At 39.5% G+C, this 23,406-nt stretch overlaps 1 protein-coding gene across 2 annotated transcripts in view; it reads left to right on the top strand.

Moving 5' to 3' along the window:
- The window catches only part of VPS36 (vacuolar protein sorting 36 homolog), a 1,108,846-nt gene that overhangs the window by 363,575 nt on the left and 721,865 nt on the right, over positions 1-23,406 (top strand). For both annotated transcript variants that reach the window (XM_044071665.1, XM_044071664.1), the window contains exon 4: positions 4,297-4,411. In XM_044071665.1, coding sequence (XP_043927600.1) covers positions 4,297-4,411 — 115 coding nt within the window. The remainder of the gene's footprint in view (positions 1-4,296; positions 4,412-23,406) is intronic.

The raw sequence follows: 23,406 nt of genomic DNA, 5'->3' as shown, positions 1-23,406 counted from the left end.
ACAGGTTTTCTGTTTGTATGAACCCTTCTTTTCTGCCAAAGGTGGCTTCAGAGAATAACCTTAGCAGTTCTATTCATTTGCCTGTGTTTTTCCCCATTTTTTTGAGTAAAGGTGAATACCTTTTACATCATTTAAATGTTCACAGACAATTGAAATTGTGTTTGGACAGTACCAAGGCTATTAGAAAATCCGGTCAATTACTTGTCTCCTTTTCAAAATCTGGGCTGGGCTTACCTGTGTCAAAAGTAACTTTCTCCAAGTGGCTATTGGATTGTATTTTGTTTGCATATTCTTTGAAAGACAAGGCCCTTCCACATAAGCCTATAAGAGCCATACCTACTTTTGTGGCTTTCTTTTCTAGAGTGTGGATGGGATGAGGTTTGTGCAGCCTCTACTTAGTTGGATCATTGCACTTTTGTGTTTCATTACAAGTTGGATGTCCAATCTAGATCCAGAGCTTTCTTTGGCTCCACTGTTTTGTGGAATATCCTTCCTTATTTCCTCCCAAGGATATTTTTTGTGGCTGGGGATTCTGACCCACAGGCTGAAGTCAGATGGCACAGACAACATTGGATACGAAAGTTATGTACTCACCATAACAATAGATCTGTGTTCGTCTCCATCTGGTTTAAAGTTGTTGTTCTCCTGTCTCATCCTTCTTTCTGACGTGGCACATCTTACTTCTGAGATGACTGGACATTGGAGATTGATTGATCCTACTTTCTGGAGTCTTGCATCATCCTTGATCGTTATAATCTGTTTTTGAATGTATATTGTCAGAATTATATGTATTTTCATAATGGATCTTCCATGAGGCAAACTCGATCCAAGGAGTTGGAGGAGGAGTGGGGAGTTATGGGTAAGGGAGATAAGCCAAGTGGGCTAAAGACTTTAGAATTGTCCAGTGTCAGATCTGAAGTCCCACAAGTTGAACCAGATAAGACAACATGGATCTATAGTTACGGTGAGTACATAACTTTCATATTTGTCAACGGCTATTAAATGCATTGTATTCAAAAACTGGAACTACAGATCACTGTTTGATTACCCTTTCCAAATCTATGTAATATTTATTGCTGCATGGTCTTTCCAAGGAATTTGAATCCCCAGGATTAAAATATTGTTGAATATTTGATGGTATTATTCAGCTTTGTAAGGGTTTCCTCATTGTTCACTTCCTAGCTGTAAATCATGTTAATTATTTTTCTGTGATTGTCAGCAGTATATTTTGAAAATAAAACAAAAATCAACCTCATCAAGATCAGGCATACGTCATTAAGACATACAAAACCATGTCTTTAGAGTTGATTAGAATATAGATATGTAGTGTAGGTGATTATGATCAGTTCTTTCAGTCATAACTAACTTATGTGTTTGAGACATGGATAGCAAGTCATTCATCTCAAGAGAACAAAGTGAACATCTAGAGGTAAATTTTGATCATAATGCTTTGCAGTGCATGGAGCTTTGTCTGTTCTTTGTACTACCAGTTACAGAGAAAAGCAGTAAAAGGGTAAAGTGTTTTATATTTTTGAAAGATTAAAACACTTTTCTCAGCTCAGCCACAAAGACAGCAGGCAGATGAGTAATCCTGGTGAAGAAATGGCTTTAACCCTGTTAATACAGTTAACTGGAGTATAACAACTTTTTAAAGCTGTGAAAATGCTTTTGATGTCATCTTTTGGTGGCTATTATAATCTGCTTTAAAAGTAGACATAACATTGCTGAAAGGTGCTGAACAAAGTGGTCTTTTTTTCAAACTTTGGAGTATAACTACAGCCCTCCATGCACTACGTAATATTTTAAATGAGTAATCATCTTAAATCTATTCTTTTAGGGGTCTGTTTACCCCAATTCTTCTTGTATGAATAACATTTTTTAAGTAAATTGCTGTTATATTCTGTTCTTTTACTACTTAGAACTGGATGTCTATTTTATAAGTCAGACCTGACCTGTTTGATGTGAGTGTTTTAGAGTAAGTTTATTTATTTCTGCTAAAAAAAAAAAGCCCACATTTTTTGATAAGTGCAAAGTGTTCTCTTTAGTAGTTTAGATTTTTGATTTGCAGATGGTTATCAGTCAAGTAAAGGATTAAGCTTAGCATATTTGAAATATTTGGCAGGTAAGTGGAACTTGACGTATGGCTTTGCACGTCCTTATCATTGATGGTGTTTTAGCCATATTGCAGTTCTTGAAGTTTAATCTGAATTTTCAGATTGGTGAAAGTGATATAAAGCAGGAGAGAAATCTGAAAAAGATTATATAGCAAGTACTCAAAGCAACCGGCAAGGGAAAGAATTTGGAAGGGCCAAACAAGATTCTGAGCACTAATATACATAGGAAGGTGTATCCTTTATAGATGACAGGAGCCATTTATGCCAGTGACAGGTATTTAAAGAGAACACTTCTGAAGTAGATGATTGGAGTTATTTATGCCACTGCACAGGTGTCTTGAGCCAACTGACATGGAGTATTTTGTTAGTTTTGTAAACTGCATTTTCAAAGTTAGTACAGAGTAGGGCTCCAAAAAATGTACATCAAATCTAACAGCAAACATGTGAAGAGAAGCTAAAGTGATGTCATTTTATATTTAATGATTTAGGATAGTGACAAAAGTGTTAATATAAGCTGGGGGGGGTTATTTTAGTGAAAAAGGATTTGTATGGTATTGGAAGTTATCTTTCAGAAAGGAAAGGGGCACAAACTATAATATGATATCCAGTTAAGATGGAAAGAAGGAGAATTAGCAGCAACTTAATGAAGTATTTTAATATTTTGAAAGAATTTAGATTCTTGAGTCTGTCAGGGTGGTAAAGGTTAAGAGTTATAGAAAATTGGCAAATACTTTTTTGAATTTATCTGAAGTAGCCCTAAAAGGCAAGTATAAAAAGTATGTGACAATAATGATACCGAAGTGCGAGTTAAAGATAAAATTTGTCCAGGTGGTCATAATCTGCAGAGTTTATAGACCGGAATTGTGAACGTTATGTATCATGTAGTAGGGCTGGTATGAACTAGAATGGTGTACTAGCAATTTTAAAGACAGCTACACAATGAGGTAGGACTCTTCATGATCTTACCCTATTGTGTATCCACAATGTTCCATGTGCACAGCATAACTCCTAGTGCCTCACTACCAAAGCTCCCACATGATTCAGAGACATTGACTCAATTGCATACAGAGTAGTCTCGGCTACATATGAGACCAGAACCCCGTGTTTATAGTTGGGTAGTGTATTTGACTGCACTGATCCACTTACATTGCTGGTAACAATACTAGGTTCATAGGTTCATAGGTTCATACTAGGCTATCTGCCCGAGGGCATTTACAAGCCTAGCCCATAGTTTTGTGGCTTACGCCACCCCTTTAGTATGGGGAACTATACCCATTATTTTGCTGTGCCTCAGTTGAGCAGTGACACTGAGGTAATCCCTGGGGTATATCTGCGATCTCCCATCCATTGGTCAAGATTTCTCTTGAACAAGGCCAGCGAGGTGCTCTGCCTCACATATACCGGGATTTTATTCCACAGCATGTGAAAGTAAGACATAAAAAAAAAAATCTTGTAGAGTAGGAAAAATCCTACTGTCAGTGATGTTTCTTGTTAGTGCAGACAGACCTGATACCACAACCATATTTCTCACAGCTGCCCTTACAGTGACGCAGTCAAGCTCCTGCCATTGGGAGCTACTGAGCACTAAGTCCACTCATTGCCATTTTATGGTAGTGACCTTGTCTTCTCTGTCATGCCTAATGAATGGAAAGGTTTTGTGAATCACAGTGTGACATTACGGCAATAGTTGCTTAGTAAGGTATGTCAGGATCACATCTTACTATGTAGCTGCTGCGTTCTCTGCTGTGCTGTTTAATACTATACTGCTATGTAGTGATTCCCTCCGTGAAACTGCTGCATGCAGTACACCCCTGTGCACTATTATGTAATTTGCCATTCTTCAATACATTACCTGCCTTTATAGTGATCTGTATCTTTGAATTGTGGTAATAACAGGTGGTGTACTAAACGTAGTGCTCAGAATGCTTTTTTTTTTTTTGCAAGTATGCACTATATTTATGAATATCCCAGCCCGCATTTATTTTTTTCATTACTAACTACGAGTCCACTATGTAGCTTTTTTTTTTACATAATGACCTCTAACCAGTAGGAATATTTGAAATGTTTTTATAATTTATTTGTAGTATTTTGTTTTCATGTTTTTTTTTGTTTGTTTTTTTGTTTTATATAAAGTTATAAAAAAGCAATTCCAAGTCTGTAACTTGTGTTTATTTTCTCACAGTGCCAAAATCGTTGTTCACCTCCACCCAGTTCCTGAAAATAAAGAATCTGGTCCTTACCAAACTAGCAAGTTCCCTTACATTAAGCTGTCATTCAGGGAACATGGACAGATTGAGGTATGTGTGAATGTAGTGATTTGTTATTTTTATATTGGTGAGCTGTATTAAACATTTAGTATGTTTTTTTAACTTTCTGGAGTAAGGTTGATTGTGCCACCACCACCCAGCATCTATATACATCAGAAATATGAAGTTCAAAATTAGGTGAATACAGTACTGATAAAAGTAAAAGATTGTTAGTGACATGAAGCCCTCGAAGTGCATAATTTGACATTTAAATTCAAACATATGAAACCAAATTTTACATGTCCTGTGCAGTCACTTTCATTAATATTATATCTGATCGGTTTTATTTTTTTACTTATGTTTTATGTAGTAAAAACTTGACAATGCACAAATCAATTGTTGAGATCAGCTGTTTGACATAGATTGGGTGTAATGTTTGGCTGGAGCAGATTTCAGCAAGTATTTTTTTTTCCATCAAACAAAAGTGAATGAAACCACGTTCACTGAAAAACTCAGGACTAGAAACTCAAAGCCTCTCAAACCCAAGCACTCACATGCAGGGAACATCTCATATGCACCCCTCAAAGAAAGAAAGAAACAAACACACACACACACACACACACACACACACACACACACACACACACACACACACACACACACACACACACACACACACACACACACAGACACACACACAGACACACACACACACACACACACACACACACACACACACACACACGTCACTCACTCACTCTGAAGTATAACCAGATGTCATTCACTCACTCACTCTGAATTATAACCAGAAGTCACCACATCTCTGGGAAAAGTGTAAGTTCTCTTGTCTGATAGCTGCAGAAGACTTCATTTCACCAGCACTATGGTATTAAACATTCCCATTAAAAACCTGCTTTTCTGAAATATGTAACTTCCACATTAATTCACTTGGAACTTTTGTCTTGGGATACATTTCTTTTTGTACTGGCCATCGCTGCTTATCGGAGGCACGTTTTTCTGGGATGTACTGCATCTTATTTTTTGGCCAAGAAGTGTAGAAATAATCACTGCCATATTGATTCAAGCATTGAAAGCAGTTCCTGTGTTTTGGCATCAGTTCTAATCTGACATGCTTTAGCAGTGATGTCAGACATGTTTCAGCAGCTGATAGCATATTTTCCATTGTAGAATTATTTTGTCTTACAGTTTGTGAGAAGGCTTTCATAACCATAATGCCACTGGAATGTTAGTGCAGATATGTAGCTGTGAAAAAGAAATGAAGAGGCTGCTTTTGCTTTCTAAACTGAAATTCTGATTTTTTTGGGAAAGGAGAATGGCAAACGGTTCAGGAATTGGTAGTCTCACCACCGTTGCGCTTTATGTATATGATGGAATTTTGTTCCTTTTTTTTTCCCCTTCTCTCCTTACATTTTATTATATTTTTTTGATGGCAACAGAAAATTGTTAGCCTATGTAGTCTGCCCTTTCAACATTCTACCTCGTGCCCATGGCTAGCTGAAGCTTAGTGGTATTTAGGCTGATAGCAGCTATGGAGCATCCTACAGCTGATCAGCTAGCTATTCAGATTAACATAGATGGCCTAGAATGTGAAAGAAGTGAGGGCCCAATTGCCAGTATGGAAAACAGCCTTTTCTCATTGGTGGTCAGGGTCCTGGAAGAAGTCATAACAGTAGCAGGCTCTGGAAACTTGTATGGCAAAAATTGCTTTTGTGAAATCCTCACAGCTAATGCAGACTTTCCATATGCAGGAATGTTCTATGAAACCTGAGGATCCTGATGTCTTCTGGAAGAGAAGTCGGTCACGAATATGAGCAGACTTTGTCAGAAGTATGTACATTTACTGGGCCTGTCAAAAAAATTGCAGCCAGTAACCTTTCTGCTCTTCTGGAGGACCATTTAGCTAAAGCATTAAATCTTGACTTAGTGCATTGATTGGTGAATGAGAGCTCACCATTCTGTCAGACCTCTGCTTCCTAACTGCTATCCACCTCATGTTGTTTTAATAAGGGTTTTTGGACTTTACTGACAGGGAAACTGTTTTAGCTGCCTGGGAAAGGAAAGGGTTTTGGATGGCTGACAAAGTGCATCTCTATTAGGATTTAGCCACTGAGACTACTCAGAGTCAGTGTGTTCTTTCTTGTACAGTCCCTTTGCTACAGGAACAGTATTCTACCCGTTAACATATACGCAGCAGGCCTGACTGTAAAGTGGAAGAATTCTTGGCAGTCTTTCCTTGACCTAGAGATAGCCTTGCATTTTTTAGGGGATCATTGCAAATGATTGCGCTGTTGGAGATATGCCAGTCACTCTAGAAAAAACTAGGAAGTATACTGGACCAACTAAATGTGCAATATTTGCATTAGGATCCTTGCAGCAATATAAGTTCAGTGACCCCCCAAGTGTCAGTGTAGAGATGAGATCTGAATCCAGAAGATCATACCAGGAAGGTATTAGCCCTGAGGCTGTTACCACTTGCGATTGCTATGGAGAAAAGATTTGCAGTGCTTGAGTTGGGATGATATGGATAAGCATCAGCTGTCAAATTAGGCAGATACTGGGGAAGCGGATTTATTACCACTGATGCAGTACCGCTTATTTATTTCATTAAGTTAACTCCATCGGGAGACAGATGCATTGAAAAAGTACACAAAGTTAGGAGAAGAAAAGCAAAAGCTTAAAGGGAAAAAACTTTCTAGGACTTAATGTTACTGTGCTGATGGAGTTTTATTGTGCCTACGTGGGGTCTAAGAGAGATATTGTGTACTTGTTTAGTTACTGATAATTAAAACCAACAGTAAACCGTACTTAAAATGAAAACAAAAACTGAAAGATGGTAAAAAATAAACCAAAGGCATTTAATAAAAGAAGTAAATGGCATTAAACAGTAACAGTGGCATTAAACTGTAAGCACTTTCATCAAAAATAATGACTTCATCAGACTGAATAATGCTCATGACATACATCACATTTAAATCTTACAAGCGCCAATCGCATGACTGAAATAGGTCATATGACAAAAGCAGTATTTAATCAATGTTTAAGTCCCTTTTTCTTTAAATAAGCTATAAAATCCTCTCTATTGTTCAGGCCAGGAGGAAAACAAGCATTTACCCATACTTGCCAAAGATACTCTCGCCAACCAGCCCTTCTTCGGCAACAAAACTGTTATCATAATTAACAACCAAAAATTTAAAACGTACCAAACATGAACTTGCTTTATAATGCTTAGCTAAAGCATTTTTAACATCTAATTCTACTGCATGTTTATGTTCATAAATGCATTTGTAAAGCTCCCTTCTGGTACAACCTACATAAAAAGAGGGACAAGATTGACACACAACTACATATACCACATATCTACTTTTGCATGTAAAATTACTTTTTTTAGTTTAACTTTAAAACTACTAATGTTCACCTCATTCATCTCAGTGAGCAAATAATCACATAAATTACAGTTAAACACTTAAACATACCTATTTTATTCTTATTAACTGTAATAGGTTTATTAAATTTAGCTTGAAAAATATTTTAAAGCTTTTACCTCTTTTTTAATTAAATAAGGGTTGGACTCCCACCTTGTCTTTAAGTTCAGGACAGCTTTCTATTATTTTCCAATTGTTTTTGATAATACTTTTGATAGCAGCAGCGTTTATGCTGTTGCTAATTTGCATAGAAATTTTATAGTTCTTGTCTTTATTTCTCCCTATACTGTCTGAAATTCTCTTGCTGTGTCATTTCATTAACAGCAGAATACAAATTCCTAACAACCTCTTCAGAATAACCTCTACTGAGAAATATTTCACAAAGAACTATACTTTCATCATGAAAATCAGTATCCCTCTCAGTCAGCCTGTTGACACGCATTAACTGACCCTTGACAATATTGAAGCCAATCATATAAATAGTAACATGATTCATCAGAATATGGTCGTGAATAATTCAAATTTTCAGAAGGGCACAGTGAAGCAACCGGTGCAAGTTTATCAGCAAGGTGGACAGGCAACGAGGGCTTGGGCACAAGTAGCTGCCATGGACCACAGGACACCATTTTTTGACAGAGGAACTGGAGAAAAGGAAGGAACCAACAACGGAGATATTGGGTACTGTAGATTGTTGCTACAAAATCATTAATCTTTCATCTTATGTTTTGAGCGATGAAGCTTGTTTTGTGTTAAGTAAAGGCTGGACCTTTGTCCCCAGTGGGAAAGCTGCTAAATGTGACATTATTAACTCCCTGAGGGATTATGTGAGGAAGCTGAACTTTAAGCTAATTTTCAATGATTATGCACCCAGTGAAAATAGTATTTGTAAACGTAGCATTAATAACCCTCCATTAAGAAAATAATTGGAAGTGTTTTAATGACTACAGAGTTACAACTAATAGATATGTTTGATAATCAGCCTAATTATAGGTATTATAATATGACTGTAAAAGAAAGTGTTCAAAAGTTTAATGAATACTTCAGATATTCTAATTACCAAGGCTGATAAGGGAGGGGCCTTGGTTTTGATGAATAGACATGAGTATGATGTTAAAATGTGCAATATGTTATCTGATTCCAGGTTTTACAAAAAGACATTGTTTATGGATGTGAAGAAAGCTTTTTCTTTTATTGATTCTATTATAGAGGAATGGTTTTACACTGGCATAATTACTGACACTATTAGAAAATATTTGAGAATAGATAATCCAAAGCTCAGCCATATATTTGGTTTACTGAAAATTCACAAGGATTTGGATAATCCACCGCTTTGGCCGATAGTTTGGAGTGTAAAATGTAAAACAGAAGCATTGGCTATTTATGTGGATAGGCATTTAAAAAGAGCTGTTGAGTTAAGTGAAACATATATAAGACACATTTGATTTTAAAAAGAAAATAGAACAGTTACAAGTGTCAAAAGATGATTTATTGGTAATGTTGGATATCCAGTCCTTATACACAGTGATGCCTAATAAAGAAGGATTGGACATGGTAAGATTTGAACTGATGAACTCTAAGTTATTCTCCAATAATACAGTTGGGCTTTTAATGGAAGTTCTAGACTTAATATCAAGTTATAATTGAGTTTGATGATTGTGTTTATCACCACATTAATGGTGTTGCTATGGCCCCGAGACACACCAACTTATTTATGCATGGTTGGGAAAGAGTTAACATTTTAAGTAGTAGATATTCTGCAAACATAAAACACACTTTTTCAACATCATCATCATCCCTTTCTACTTTGAATTATAGCTTCCTGCATGTGTTGTGTATATGAGCTGTAACTGTGTAGCTCTAAAATATCCCTTCAAGTCAGGTATTCCTAAACCATCTTGTTCTGATGGAAGGATCAGCTTATCCTATTGACTCTTGCCCTCTTCCCCTCCCAGATTAAATCCTTCAATTTTTTATTAATTACTGTCCAAAACGTCTCCTCTGGTTGATAAAACAAGCCTGACCTTTACAGAAAACTGAAGGGACTAAAAACACTTCACTGCTTGTATCTTGCTATCCATATCCATAAAAAAGAGCTTTCAGTTTTTCAGTTTTTGCATTGTCTTTTGTTTAGTCTCGTCCCACATATCCTTAGCTACCATAACAGAATCCTTTTTAACCCATACTCCTAAATACTTCATTTATCATGCCCCTGTAACTATGGATATTGCTAAAGCAATTACTGTGTGGGCACATAGTTTGCAGCTGTAGCCTTGTCTTCATTAATCTTATTTCCTGAAGAGACTTGAAATGGTACCAGAATGTTCCACAACACAGATCTTTTTTCTGGTTTTATAAGGTACAAAATATTATCGTCTGCAGATAAAGCCAACTTTTCTTGATTACCATATAGGGTTGCCACCTTTTCAAATGGCCAAAGTGGGACATTTTTGGTACAAACATCAGATTTTACAGGCCGACACGTACCCACGATCAGTACAAAGGTTAGAACTTGACTTTTTTGCCAAAATAAAAGCTTATTCTTGTAGCATTTTAGTTGCTTATTCTGTTTCTTATAACATTTAGGTATTTTAGATACAGAATAACTGTTTTATGCAACTATTACATAAAATATAAGAAATAATTTTGTCCTAAAAATCTCAGGACATTTGCCATTTTTACAATTTGTCAGGACACAACTGCCCAAAGAGGGACTGTCCCTCACAAAGTGGGACAGGTGGTAACCCTATTACCATACCAATTATATCCTTGAATTTTGGAGTCCCTTATTTTCTTTGCCAGTTGCTCTAAATATAAAGCAAACAAAAGGGAAAGAGGACACGCCTGCCTGGTTCCTTTCAGACACAACTTATCAGAGAGGACCATTCTCAGTTTAATTTTTGCCTCCAATCCCTCATATATCATCCTAAGTCACCTTATTATTTTTGTAAGGGAATGCAAATGTTTCCATTGCTCTACTCATAAAACTTCATCTTACACTGTCAAATGCTTTCTCTACATCAAGACTCACAACAACAGCAGTATTTTCTTACAGTCTGATTCAGTCTGAATCATCATTGAATCAAATGATTCTTAAGCCTGGACACAAGATCTGAACTAACTAGACATAGTAAGGCTTTACTAAGTTTAATGCCATTGGCTGCCAAAAAAGCAATTAATAGAACATGTATATCAAAATCTACACCACCTGTAGCTAAAGTAGTAAATATTATAATGAAGATAAAAGAACTGGGGGTGGGATCTTTAGATCTTGCCATCTTTTCCATTTCCTGACAAACAAGGCCTGCCCCTTCATGCTGAAACCACACCACTTTTCTGCAAGTAACCCCACCCCATTTGTCAAACCACATACAGAAATAAGAATTTTTAATCCTGCTTGTGGTTGTTGTACGCAGTAGCAAATAGGATCATAGGAGTTTACTACTCTAATGGCCTTAAAGCCTTTTTAAGTCTAGCCATTAATGCCCCAATTTTCTCAATAATCGCTGCCCAAGGACAGAATGGCTTTGGTATATGCCAGTGCCTTAGAGCATCTACAAGCTGCCCCTGTCCATAAGGGACACAGGCAACAAGTTGGGGTGAATTTTCAGTTTCCCATCCATTGGTCCAACTTGTATTTGAATAGGCTTAGCGAAGAGTTCTGCTTCACATTAAAGGGGGTATCTGTTCCAGAGAAGGGGTAATAAAGAATCAAGGAAACTTATTTAAAGAGAACAACATTTTTTATTAAGCTGGATATAATAGAGGCACATAGAGTTGCATTGCCCGTTGTGAGGAATATTACGTAAAATATTTAGCTCTCCAAGTTTATATTTAGTTTAGAAAAGTTAAAAACATGAGTGATCCTATAAAATAGATATAAAAATTTCAGTGGCAGTTTTCAGTACTCAGTGGTGACATCCCAGCAAAAGGAACACTTGCTTCACAATAAATTTAGTATTATCACACATCACTGCTGATTATTACCTCACAGCGCTGACTGCTGCCTTAAGTTTGGTGCCACTTTAACTAAATGCATAACAAAAAAAAGTTGTTCTAAACATGAAGACTAAATATGGCATGCTGTCAAAATGCTGCTGGGTATTATCAGTCAAAACATAATCAGTAGTACAGAAGGAAGCACCATGTGAACATCTGTGTGAATATGTACAAAATTAAACACCATTATTAAATTATCACTTGCATGTTTTGTTTCCCAAATGTTCTATTTATTTCTATGCAACTTGTTCCTTCCCTTTTCTAAAAATCTCATTTCCACTTATTTCATCTCGTTTACAATATTCAGTACTTCAATTACAGTTGATTTAAATTTTAATTTCTATTTTTTAGTATTTTTTTTTGGCAGCCAATAGAATTAAGCCTTATAAATCCTTGTTACGTCTTGGCAATTCAGATCCTGTGTCCCAGCTGAAAAGAATCATTTCCTTAGTTACAGCCATTTGCTCCCCCAGTATTTCTGACAAAGTATTCTGTAAGAAATTTTTTAAGTCTGCAAGCTCATTACACTCCAAAAACATATTCCCAGTTACAGCTTTCTTCCCTGTCACACCTCCAACATTTGGTGTTTCTGTAGGGCTAGTTTTAAACCAACATGCACCAGTGGTTGGGTCGTTGATGGCAGGGATTATGTCAGAAAGCAAATCATGGATCCAGCATGTGGTAGTCCACTAGCTCTCTTAATGTCTAGCAAATGAGGATATGCGTAACAAGGCAAATTCACTTTGAATAGAGGGGGGATCCATTCCCTAAGGAGTTGCATTACACTTGTTTAAAATATCTTTATTAGCATCACACATTGCAAAGATGCATAAGTGCACATTTATGCAAATTCAATGATAAAAGAGAAAACAAAACTTTACCATTTCTTTTTTTACACATTATCAAAAAAATACACTGCACAAGGTTCTTCTCTGAAATAAGGCAACAACACCAGCTTCAAGAAAGGCTGTATAAGCACTTTTGTTCCTTTATTCGACCATAAAATTCCAAAGCCTCCAAGTTTAAGATTACAACAACACTTGGGTGAGAGGAAAAACAAAATGCAGACAGAGACCAGCAATATTCAGTCAAACAAATAAATGCAGTACAGTTTTGTTAACAAAATGCAAACAGAGACCAGCAATATTTAGTCAAGCAAATAGATGCATGCAGTACAGTTTTGTTAACAAACTGCAGAGACCAGCAGTATTCAATCAAACAAATAACTAAATGCATTACAGTTTTGTTAACTATCACTGAAACAGATTGAGTGCAAAAAAGTATACTTGTATCAGCTTTGTATAGCCAGATGATTATAGAATCAATCACAAAGCAGCTCTGATACTAAGCACAGTCTGACAGAAATGTAACTCTTTACACCAGTAGTATAAAAGAGAAGTTAGACCCTCAGGCAGTCAGATAAACACAAAAAGCTGTTTGACCAGTAGCTCACACCTTGGATGGGCTGGCTTCACAGAATGCAAAGCAACCCTCACTGTGAAACCAGCTGGCTTTGAGCTCAATTGCTGCACTAACCCTGATAAACAAAATGGAGACACAGACCAACAATATTCATTCAAGCAAATAAATACATGCAGTACAGTTTTGTTAAGTTAACAAGACAGAGACCAGCAATGTTCAGTCAAACAAATAAATAATAATAAGTCTCTTTGGGGTATGAATATACCTATGCAAACACTTCCGTGTGAAAATCCTAAATCTTTTAGATTGTGTTGCATACTTAGAAGCAATACAAATATCCTTATATTGTTTCTCTGTATACTGCCTTTCCATTCTCATTTCCCAGTCTCTTCCAAACAGCTAATTATTCATTTTTTTAACACAGCTTCTGTTCTGGACTCAACTATAAACTCAGCCAGAGCTGGTCGTATTTACCACTCTCCTACCTCTTTTCTCTATGCCTATACTATGTTATCAGTCCCTGGTAGGGAGGGCTGTCTCTAACCCACAGTCTGAACTTCTGCTTGACCTTCTCCCACTCTTAATTTTTTCTGTGTAGTTATTTGCCCCCGTACCTTGGTTCCTTTACGTTCCTTCGTTGAAGGTTGTGCATTAGGCCCAGCAAGCCAGTACGTAAAAATCTACTGCCAATCATTAGCGGACGGGAGTTCCGCTGTGGCGACCCCTAACTGGGAAAAGCCGAAGGAAACAAACAAACCTTGCTTCCTTTACTAATTTTTGTTAATAAATTACAGCTTCTTATTGCTCATTTCCTGTGCCTCTACTTGCAGTCATCCAGATTAGTAAAAATCTCTTTTCTCCATTCCTGTGTTGGCTAAGTTCTTGAAATATTCTGTAGGTTGCATTATGACTGACTACAGATTACTCCATAGGAGCAAATATGATAAGAGGAAAGAGAAGATGTCATCTTGCAGATCAGCTGCCACTGAACAGTGCCTAAAAAGATGTCTTATTTTTTGGCAGGGGGAGGTTTGCTTTCTCTGCTCCCCTTAACAAATGATGACATGATTCCGCTGTGATTCTTGGAAAAAAGAAATACCATGTTCTCTGGAAAAGGACTTTTCTTTAGCAATATTGTATCAGTTTTATCACTGTAGATGGAAGCAGCCAGCTTAGCCTTAAATGTCATTATAAATTTTACATGTCATTATTCCACCATTATGACCAGTTAGTCATTAAATTACTTATTAGGTGAATATGATATGTAATGAAATATTATGGACTATTTAGAACAAGAAAAACAAAGGGTGCATGTACTCTCCTTACTTGTGCAGTAAAATGATTCAGTGGTGCAGATAGACAGACATATTAATTTGATTTAATATTAATGCAATTTAGTCCTTGGTTTACAATTTACAAACCTGACATGCTTAAATAATTCCTCTTGGAGAATCTGCTTTCCTACATCAAATTCACAAACGAAGAGGAATTGATGGTGCTCTGATAGCTTAGGTTTGATCAGCATACTTACAGAGCTGAGGGAATGCAGAAGTCTGTTTGGCTATAGCTGTGTCATTTTGAACCCACATAATCTCTTCTACATAGAACACGTAAGAGATAATGTGTTGATAACGGCTTGAGCAACTTTGAAATAATTAGTCATAATAAGCAGCTGAAGGAAACCACTGTTCATCGCATCAGTGCCTGTTATGCTGCTATTAGAAACCCAATTGTTGTGGACCTCCTGCTTCTCCACATCTCCAACCAGGAACCTAAATCTTTACCGAACAGACAAATAGAACTTGGTAAAGGGACAGGTTTATAATCCAGTGCTTCCCAAACCTCTGGAATAATCTTCCCCTGCATGTTAAGCAGTGTGACTCACTATCTTCCTTTAAACATAAACTACAGGACTGGATGATTATCCACAAATTTACTTCAGGATAGAATGGTATGGCCCTCTTGGAGAAAGGAGGTAATGTCTGAGTGAGATTACTGTCAAGGAGAGAATGGTCATGAGACTCAGAGTCTTTGGAATATCTATGAATGTATGAATCTGTCTGAGTTAACTAAGTAAGAGAAACATTTTAAAGTCAGTCACGTGTGATGTTACTAATTTTTTAGAATACTGAAAATAACAGCTTTACTTAAAAAGTCACCCAGAAATCACTTACAGATGTCTCTGTAATCTGTAACAGGACTGGCAATGCAGTAGTCTGAATAAGGTTCATCAGTGTCTAGATCTAATTTAAAAGCATTGTCTGTTATGCATGGTACTGACCAGGTTACAAGCTGTTTGAGGATGAAGACCTGCTTAGCTTTAAGGGGATTGTTATCAAAATCAAACCATTCCTGCATCAAAATCAAACCACTCCTGCAGGTAGAAAAGTGCTTTTATATAAAAGGTACTGAAGTCCCTCCAGACCTGCTGTCCCATGGCTGAAGGTAAGTGTTTAACAGCAGATTAAGCTGTACAGCCAAACTGCTGGATATCCAGCCTTCACTGCACCTCATCTCTGAGACTTACCATCACTGCATACAGTTCTGGGGCAGAGCGTGTATTGCATTTAAGCTTTGCAACTGATATGTGAAAAACCTGCAAGATGTAGTGCATGAAGTGCATGTAGCACTTAGCCTCTGAGACATCTTCTGTGATGCCATCTTCTTTGGCTTCCACATCTCCATATAAAGAGTGACAATCATGTGCTGATGTTTGTCTGATTTCTGGTGGATATTCATTGCCTTCTTTTCATCCCATTTGATAGTGAACGTTGTTCTACAAGGCATGCTCTTGGCCATAGAGTCTACATTTGGTACAGAATACACCCATGGATAACTTTGCATAACTTATAACTGCAGAATGTTTTTGACTTGGAAGATATAGTGCTGCATCCAGCCTCTTGCTGATCCAGTGGTCTTTTCCTAAACATAATCCTTGCTTATGAAGGATCCTTGCTCGGTGGACAACTTGCAGTAAAACTAAATGAGGTTTTTATACCATTTGGTGACCCAGCTACAGCAGTGCCTGTGGGTCTCATCTTTGCCATATACTATCTAAACAAAGATACTTACTCACGTCCTCTAAATGGAAACTCTACAGATATTTACTAAATGTTACAGTAGAAAAACAGTCTGTGAGTGAAAGAAGGCAGGTAGACTCCATCAGAATTCAAGGCACCCAATCTAAGAAATTGAGTAGATACTACGCAATGTGAATCAGTAGAAGTAACTCCTGTGCTACAGTGACACTCTGCCATTGTTACCCACATGAACCCGGCACTGACACAGGAGGATGGAAGGATCCCACATAGAAGACAACCTACTGAGAGTAATACCTGGAGACGAAGCAGTATTAGGCAGTATCAGTAACTGCCATGGTGTGGTAACACCCTCCATTTGCAACATGGGAACACTGTAAAAAGGTCATTAAGTCAAGCCATAGTTGCACCTTGCATTTTTACATGCGTGAAACAGATAACTTGTAAATTTATGGCAACTTGCGACTATAATATAACATAATGTTAGGAGGGTAGCCTAATGGTTAAGGTGTTTGACTTACAAACCCAAGGTGCAGGGTTTGAGTCTAACAAGGGATAATTGGCTAGGCTTAAAATGGCTTGCAAGGGCAGTTAGCCTATTACTAACCTATGAACCTATTAACAGACCACATATTAAGTAATAGTAACATCTGATAGCCGCACTGCTTTACTTTGACTGGAATCAGTATCAATGTACACAGCCCACAGATAGCAAGCCATAACAATATGCTTAATGCCCTCTGTACTGAATGGAAACAGTCAAGAAATATATGCAGAGTTTGTTTAATATACTATAGCTGCACCTAACCTTAATCATCTACATACCAACTGAGATTACTGCAAGGCATTGCTCTAATTCACTTATAAAATTAACAGAACAGCTGTGCTTCACATACATTTTCTGAAAGGCTGTCATCATCCTTGCTCAAGAATCAGAAGCAAACCCCAAACATATTGAAAGAAAAGCACCAATATAGGGGACATCTTAATTATTACTGTAATTCATTGTGAAGGTTAATGAAACAGGTTGCACACCAGGCATCAGCACATGTTTTCCTGAAAACCTTTCAAATTCCCTTGCTTTTAAACATGCCCTTGCAGAAACATACATCAAAGCTTTTAACTTGAGATCTGATGTTGTTCATTTCATTATGCATCATGAATAGGTCTTAAGATCCGTCCTCGGATCTGACTAGGCCATTTCTTCCAGACATATGATCTGAGTCTAAAACTCCTCTGTCTCCCATAATACCTTCCTCCTCCTCAGCCCCTGGATCTTGTTTGCCACCTTCCAGCATAGACACGATTCCGAGACTTCATTTCAGCCAAGTGTTTTTTCCATTCAATTCTATTCTATTATTAGCCTTTCCTTACTTCTAAGTGTTTTTAGGTGCATTCTGTCACTGTTAGTGGTACCTCCCCTCCCTTCTTAGTTAGCTATCTCCCTGTTTTGGAGTTTATCAATGGCTTAGGTTTTTCACACCTTCTGCTTTTCTCCTTTTTTCTTCCTTTCTCTTATAATATAAAAAATAAATAAATAAATCTTTCCCTGTATCTTTAAGTTGTTAGTTTATTAGTATAGTGTTAGTGTGTGTGAGTTCAATGTATGCTTGTGTGCTGTTTTCTTTTCAGCATGTTGGACAAACTTGCAAGTTCAGACAAACCCTGTTTTTAAAAGGTGTGCCTCTTGCGGGCATAAGCTTACCCAGTCGGATGCCTACAAAAGGTGTGTGTATTGCTGGTGCAGGGGAACTTGGAGGTTCTGTGCAATATCTGCTCGGCCTTCAATCCCCAAGCTCTTGCTGATCAGCAAAACAAGCTGATCTTGAGAAGCCTTCTGCTGTCCTCTGGAGCTCGGACACCTATCCCTAAGAAGAGTGTCCCCTCGGCTACCCCGGGGACCACAGCTTCTGCTTCTGAGAAGCACAGGAAACTGTCTGATCTGTCATCTTTGACTCCCTCCTGTTACTGCTTCTGTCTGGATCTGAGAGGTCCTTCAGATCCAGTAGAGCTGGGGCCAGCCAAGGCTTCCTGTCTGTCGGATTCTCAGCCTTCAGGTCGGAGCAGTCTGTCTGATCTAGTGGAGGTAGTTCTGATCCACAGCTCTTCATCTCTGGAACAGACTCCTTTGGGCCAGACATCCCCAGATCAGAAGTCCAGATCAGAAGTCCTGGAGCCGTACTCCACGTTGGAGTAAATCTTCCCTCCCCCGGCCGTCCAGACCAGCCTGTCTCTGGTCAGGTCTACACATTCCTTGGTCTCCTCTAGATCCTCTTGGCTGTCCCACTGTAATATGGATAGGGTGATGCAGAGATTTTTGAAAGCCCAGAACCAGCTGGGGATCTTGTCTTCTCCAACCCATGCTGGATCCAAGAGAATACCAACCCTGATACTGCAGCCTCCTTCGCCTCTGATCTGATCCTCTGCTTCAGAGTTGCAGGGCCTGGCCTTCCTGAGTGGACCATCATTGGAGTGCAGAAATATGTCTTTCTTTGACTCTGGCAGTGTAAAAATAGAATTCCACAGTCCAGTTCCAATTAGGGCTGTCCCTCCTATGTAAATCCCCTGTTCAGAGGATAATCAGTAGCAGCAAAAGCAGAAAAGCAGCAACAGCATTTATTATCAAATAAAACAAAAAAAAAAACAAAAAATTCCTGGGATTAAGCACTTTCATCTCCCCTCAGGAGACCTCATCAGAATCAATTAACAAAGAAATAAACCCATATTAAGTACTCCACCAAACTAGTCCCATTGGTCAATCAACCAGTCAATTAAACAATGTATAAAATCTAAAGTGCTTGGTGCAAAAAAACAGTGTGATTTAACCAATACAGTACAACTCCTTCTAATATGTTCATAACAGAATATGCTGAATAAAATACGTAAAATTCATTAAAAGTTATTCATTATTTCTTTGTTAATTGATTCTGATGAAGTTTCCTGAGGGGAGATGAAAGTGCTTAATCCCAGGAATTTTTGTTCTTGATTTTGATTTTATTTTAATAAATTGTGATTGCTGCACACATTTTTCTGCTATTGATTATCCTCTGAACAGAGGATTTACATAGGATGGGACAGCCTTTATTGGAACCGGACTGTGGAATTGTGTTTTTGGTGGAATTTTGTCTTTGTGTGAGACTCTGGCAGTGTCCCAGACCAGCTTGGTCCCGATTACATTCTGAGTGGAGCAGGTCCCAGACCCAAGATGTCAGTGCCGGGTCCTCAGAGCTGGTGTTGGCTCTGACCCTTTCAGAGGCATCCCTTCTCCTGTGTCCTGGCCTTCGATAGTTTGGGGCCAGTGCCTTCTGGAGGTGTTGGATCTGGGGTGGCCTTATCCTTCTATCCATTGGCAACTTCGGCTCCAGGAGTGGGAGATCAGGCACTCCCAGTGACGTTTGCCATCCAGGTGACAGAGAGGGCTTTCTACACACCATGAGATGTGGTCCCTATTCTGCCAGGTCCTATCCAACTCCCTGTGGATCAGGGCTTTGCTCCCATCCATCCTGTCTGTGGTCAGCCCCTCCTGGAGAGCCTCCAGACTACCCCTCAGCAAGAGGTTCCACTGTCTTCTGAGTCCTTTCCCAAGTACTCCATGGAGGAGGCCCTTGAGAAGCGACAGTGCAAGAGGAAGCACCTAGACTGTTTTTTGGAGTCTTTGACGGAGGACACTGACTTCGATGAGGGGGAAGGGTCTCCCAGATTTCCCCCCAACAATATCTCTTTCAGGGATAACTTTATTTATTTATTTTTTAAATTATTTTTCTAAACATTTGTTTACAGGGAAAGTCCGACTTGGAACAAAGCCAGTTTTCAGCAGAGGCCCAGGGAGAAATGCTCCAGACGCATGTCTTTGTAATGTGGGAGGAAACCAGAGTACCCAGAGAAAACCCACACGAATGCAGGGAGGACATGCAGACTCTGCACAGAAGGCACTCCAGTTAAGAATCGAACCGGAGAACCTCTTGCTGTGAGGCAACAATGCTACCGCTGCAGCACTGCACCGTCCTCTTAAATTCTGAAGCAAAATGGTGTCTGTTTTTCCCAACCCCTTCCTCTGAGGAGTCAATGTTCCTGGAGGCATTCAAAATGGATCCATCTATGTCCTGGGTGACCCGACCAGTGGACCAGCTAATTGACCTTCTCATCCGCCAGGCTTGGAAGGAGCCTGACACCATTGAGCCCATCCCCAGTGAGTGGCAAATACCTTAGCCTCCTCAGTGACTGCCCATTTTTAAATAAGGGTGAACCAGTTGATGCCATTATGGTGTCAGCAGCCACTAAGAAGGAGCTAGCTGAGCAGAGCTCCACTGTTCATCCTCCAAACAAAGAGCCTTAGACTTTGGACAGGTATGGGAAGCACGTGTATGCCTCAGACACCTTTACACTGAGAGCATTGAATTACTTGGCACACTTCATGTGCCTTCAGAGAGACCTGATTAAGGACATCTCTACCTCTCTGACACAATCATTGTTGGAGGAGGAGCTCAAGAAGGTTTCTCCCCAACTGACCACTATGTCTTCCATTGCTAATTCCTTGATGAGGTCAGTTTCCCATGCTGCAGAAGGAACCTCTCGAGCCGCTGGTTCAGGCATAGCCCTAAGGAGACCTGCCTGGAAGAGGCTGTCTGGGTTTGCAGATCCTTGATGGCTCCTCTTTGTTTGGACCATCAGTAAAAGAGACTCTTACTTGCAGCAAGCAAGAAGGGAAGTCTCTGTCTGCCATAGAGATTGTTTTCTTCCTGCCAACGGACCTTCTTCAGGAACCAGTGGAGTGGGAAGAAGATGCGGTTCCATAAGTCTTGAGGGTCTTTTCCCAATTCATAGGATGAATCCTCTTTTAGAGGCAGGAGGAGAGGATTTAATGGTCAGTGTCACTCAAGGGAGAGGGGTTCCACAGAATCAGGGCTTCAGAGAACCCTTTTCCAACAGGTTCTATCAGTGCTCCTGAGGTGCTGCCCGGCTGTCCTACTCTAGAGGCAGTTGGGGTAGACTATCGTTACACCCAGACGCCTGGACAAACATAAGAAATGATGACAACTGGGTGTTAAATGTAATTTCCAGAGGTTACCATATTCCCTTTTCCTTTCTTCCTCCCAGTTCCGGGACATATCTCCCCGATATACCACCCAGTCAGAGGGAGAGTGCCCTTTTAGAGGTTCAAAAACTTTTAGAAAAAAGAGTCATCCAGGAGGTCCCAACTTGTTCTCTGAACAAGTAGGATGTGGAACTTGCTCGTATTTCTTTTTGGTGCCTAAGAAAACAGAGGACTGTTGACCGATCTTTGATCTGAACAGTCTGAATTTGTTTATAAAGAAGTTGAAGTTTCGCATGGTTATGGTGCAGTCCAATCTGCCACTTCTGTGCAAGGATGATTGGATGTATTCTGTAGATCTCCAAGGCATTTAGTATTATATCAAAATAGACAAGTGCTCCAGGAGATATCTGCACTTCAGGCTGGGGGCCAGTCATTACCAATTCAGAACTCTGCCCTTTGGTCTCTCCAGTGTCCCCCGGTGTTCACCAAATGCATGGCAGTGGTTGCAGCTCACATCCATCTGCAAGGATTCCAGGTTTCCATAACTGGGTGATTGGCTGCTAAAGGCACCTACAAGGCAGCAACTAGTTCAGGCTATTCAGGTTATGCTGCAACTGTTCAATTGCCTGGGAATTACTGCGAGCATGGCAAAATCCAAGATGTCTCCTGTACAGGACATCGAATTCATAGGAATGCAATTGAATACAACTACACAGATAGCAGCTTTACCTCCACAGAGAACAAGATCCTTGAGACAGCAGGTTCAGCTGTTGCTAGATACTCTTGAGACCACCAGCTCGACTGGTCCTCATGGCCCTAAGGTCCATGTCAGCTGCCATTCTTCTGGCTCCCCTAGCCAGGTTCTTCATGCAAGTTCTCCAGTAAACCCTAGTGGTCCAATGGTTTATTCTGCTCTATCTGTTGTCAGCCCCAGTGAGGCTAACACCAGTCTGCAGGCACCATCTGCAAAGGTGGATCCTTACAGATGACCTTCTTCTCAGCAGACCCTTTATTCTTCCCCCACCTATAGCCACAGTGACCACGGATGCCTCCCTGTTGAGGTGGGGTGGGACATTTCCAGGGAAAGATGATCCAAAGCACATGGTCCACAACAGAGACCAAATTGCACATAAATGTACTGGAGATAAGGGCAATCTTTCTGATATTGCAAGCCTTTCAGGACTGCCTTCCTCTGCGGTCAACTGCACTTCTTACAGACAATATGTCAGTGGTTTGGTACATCAACAAGCAGGGAAAACCCATTCATACCTGTTGTGCAGGGAGGCCATGAGGGTTTGGGAATGGGCAATCTCTTCAAACCGTTTTCTCATTGCAACGCACATCCTGGGAGAGTCCAACATTGTGGCAAACAGAATGAGCAGATCAGTATTAAGTCCACATGAGTGGTCCCTGAATCAATCAGTAGCGATCAGATATTCAGCCATTGGGGCCAGCCTTGCTGCAACCTCTTTTTCTCTCACCTAAATAACAAGTACAGCAAGTACTTCGCTCTGATCCCCCCTTGGGGGAATCACCCAGGGATGCTCTTGTCCATGATTGGCCCCTGGGTCTCCTGTATGCTTATCCTCTGATTCCCCTGATACCCAATGTTTTACAGGAAGCCAGCAGGTTGAAGACCAATCTAATCCTCATTGCCCCTTACTGGCCTTGTCAGGTATGGTTCCCCTACCTGCAGTCTCACAGCAAGTATCCTCCATGGATATTGGATCCCAGGCCGGATCTGATTTCCAATCTGTCGGCATGCCAGATTCCCAGTCTTCGATCCCTCAAATTGACCGCTTGGTTTTTCCACTTCCAGTGATTCTACAAAAGCCCAGGCTAGCCTCCCTGGTTCAGGAAAATTTTCTTGCTTCCCAGAAGTCCTCCACCAAGAAAGTGTATCATAGTAAATGGAAGAGATTTTCCATTTGGGCATCACAATGAAATATTGATCCCTTTTCTGCTTCAGTCCTGGGCATCCTTAAGTTTCTCAGCTCGCTTTTTCAGCACAGAGCTATTCTTTCCACTATAAAGTTACAGCTTGTGGCTATCATGAATTTCCATGTAGGGAAGGGTAATAGCTTTCCTTCTCCCATCTCCAGTTGTAGACTA

Source organism: Protopterus annectens, chromosome 5.part0 (genome assembly GCF_019279795.1).
Source record: "Protopterus annectens isolate FY-2018-M chromosome 5.part0, PAN1.0, whole genome shotgun sequence".
Classification (NCBI taxonomy): domain Eukaryota; kingdom Metazoa; phylum Chordata; order Ceratodontiformes; family Protopteridae; genus Protopterus; species Protopterus annectens.
Note: the sequence above shows the minus strand (reverse complement) of the source record. Positions and strands in the feature narration are given on the sequence as shown.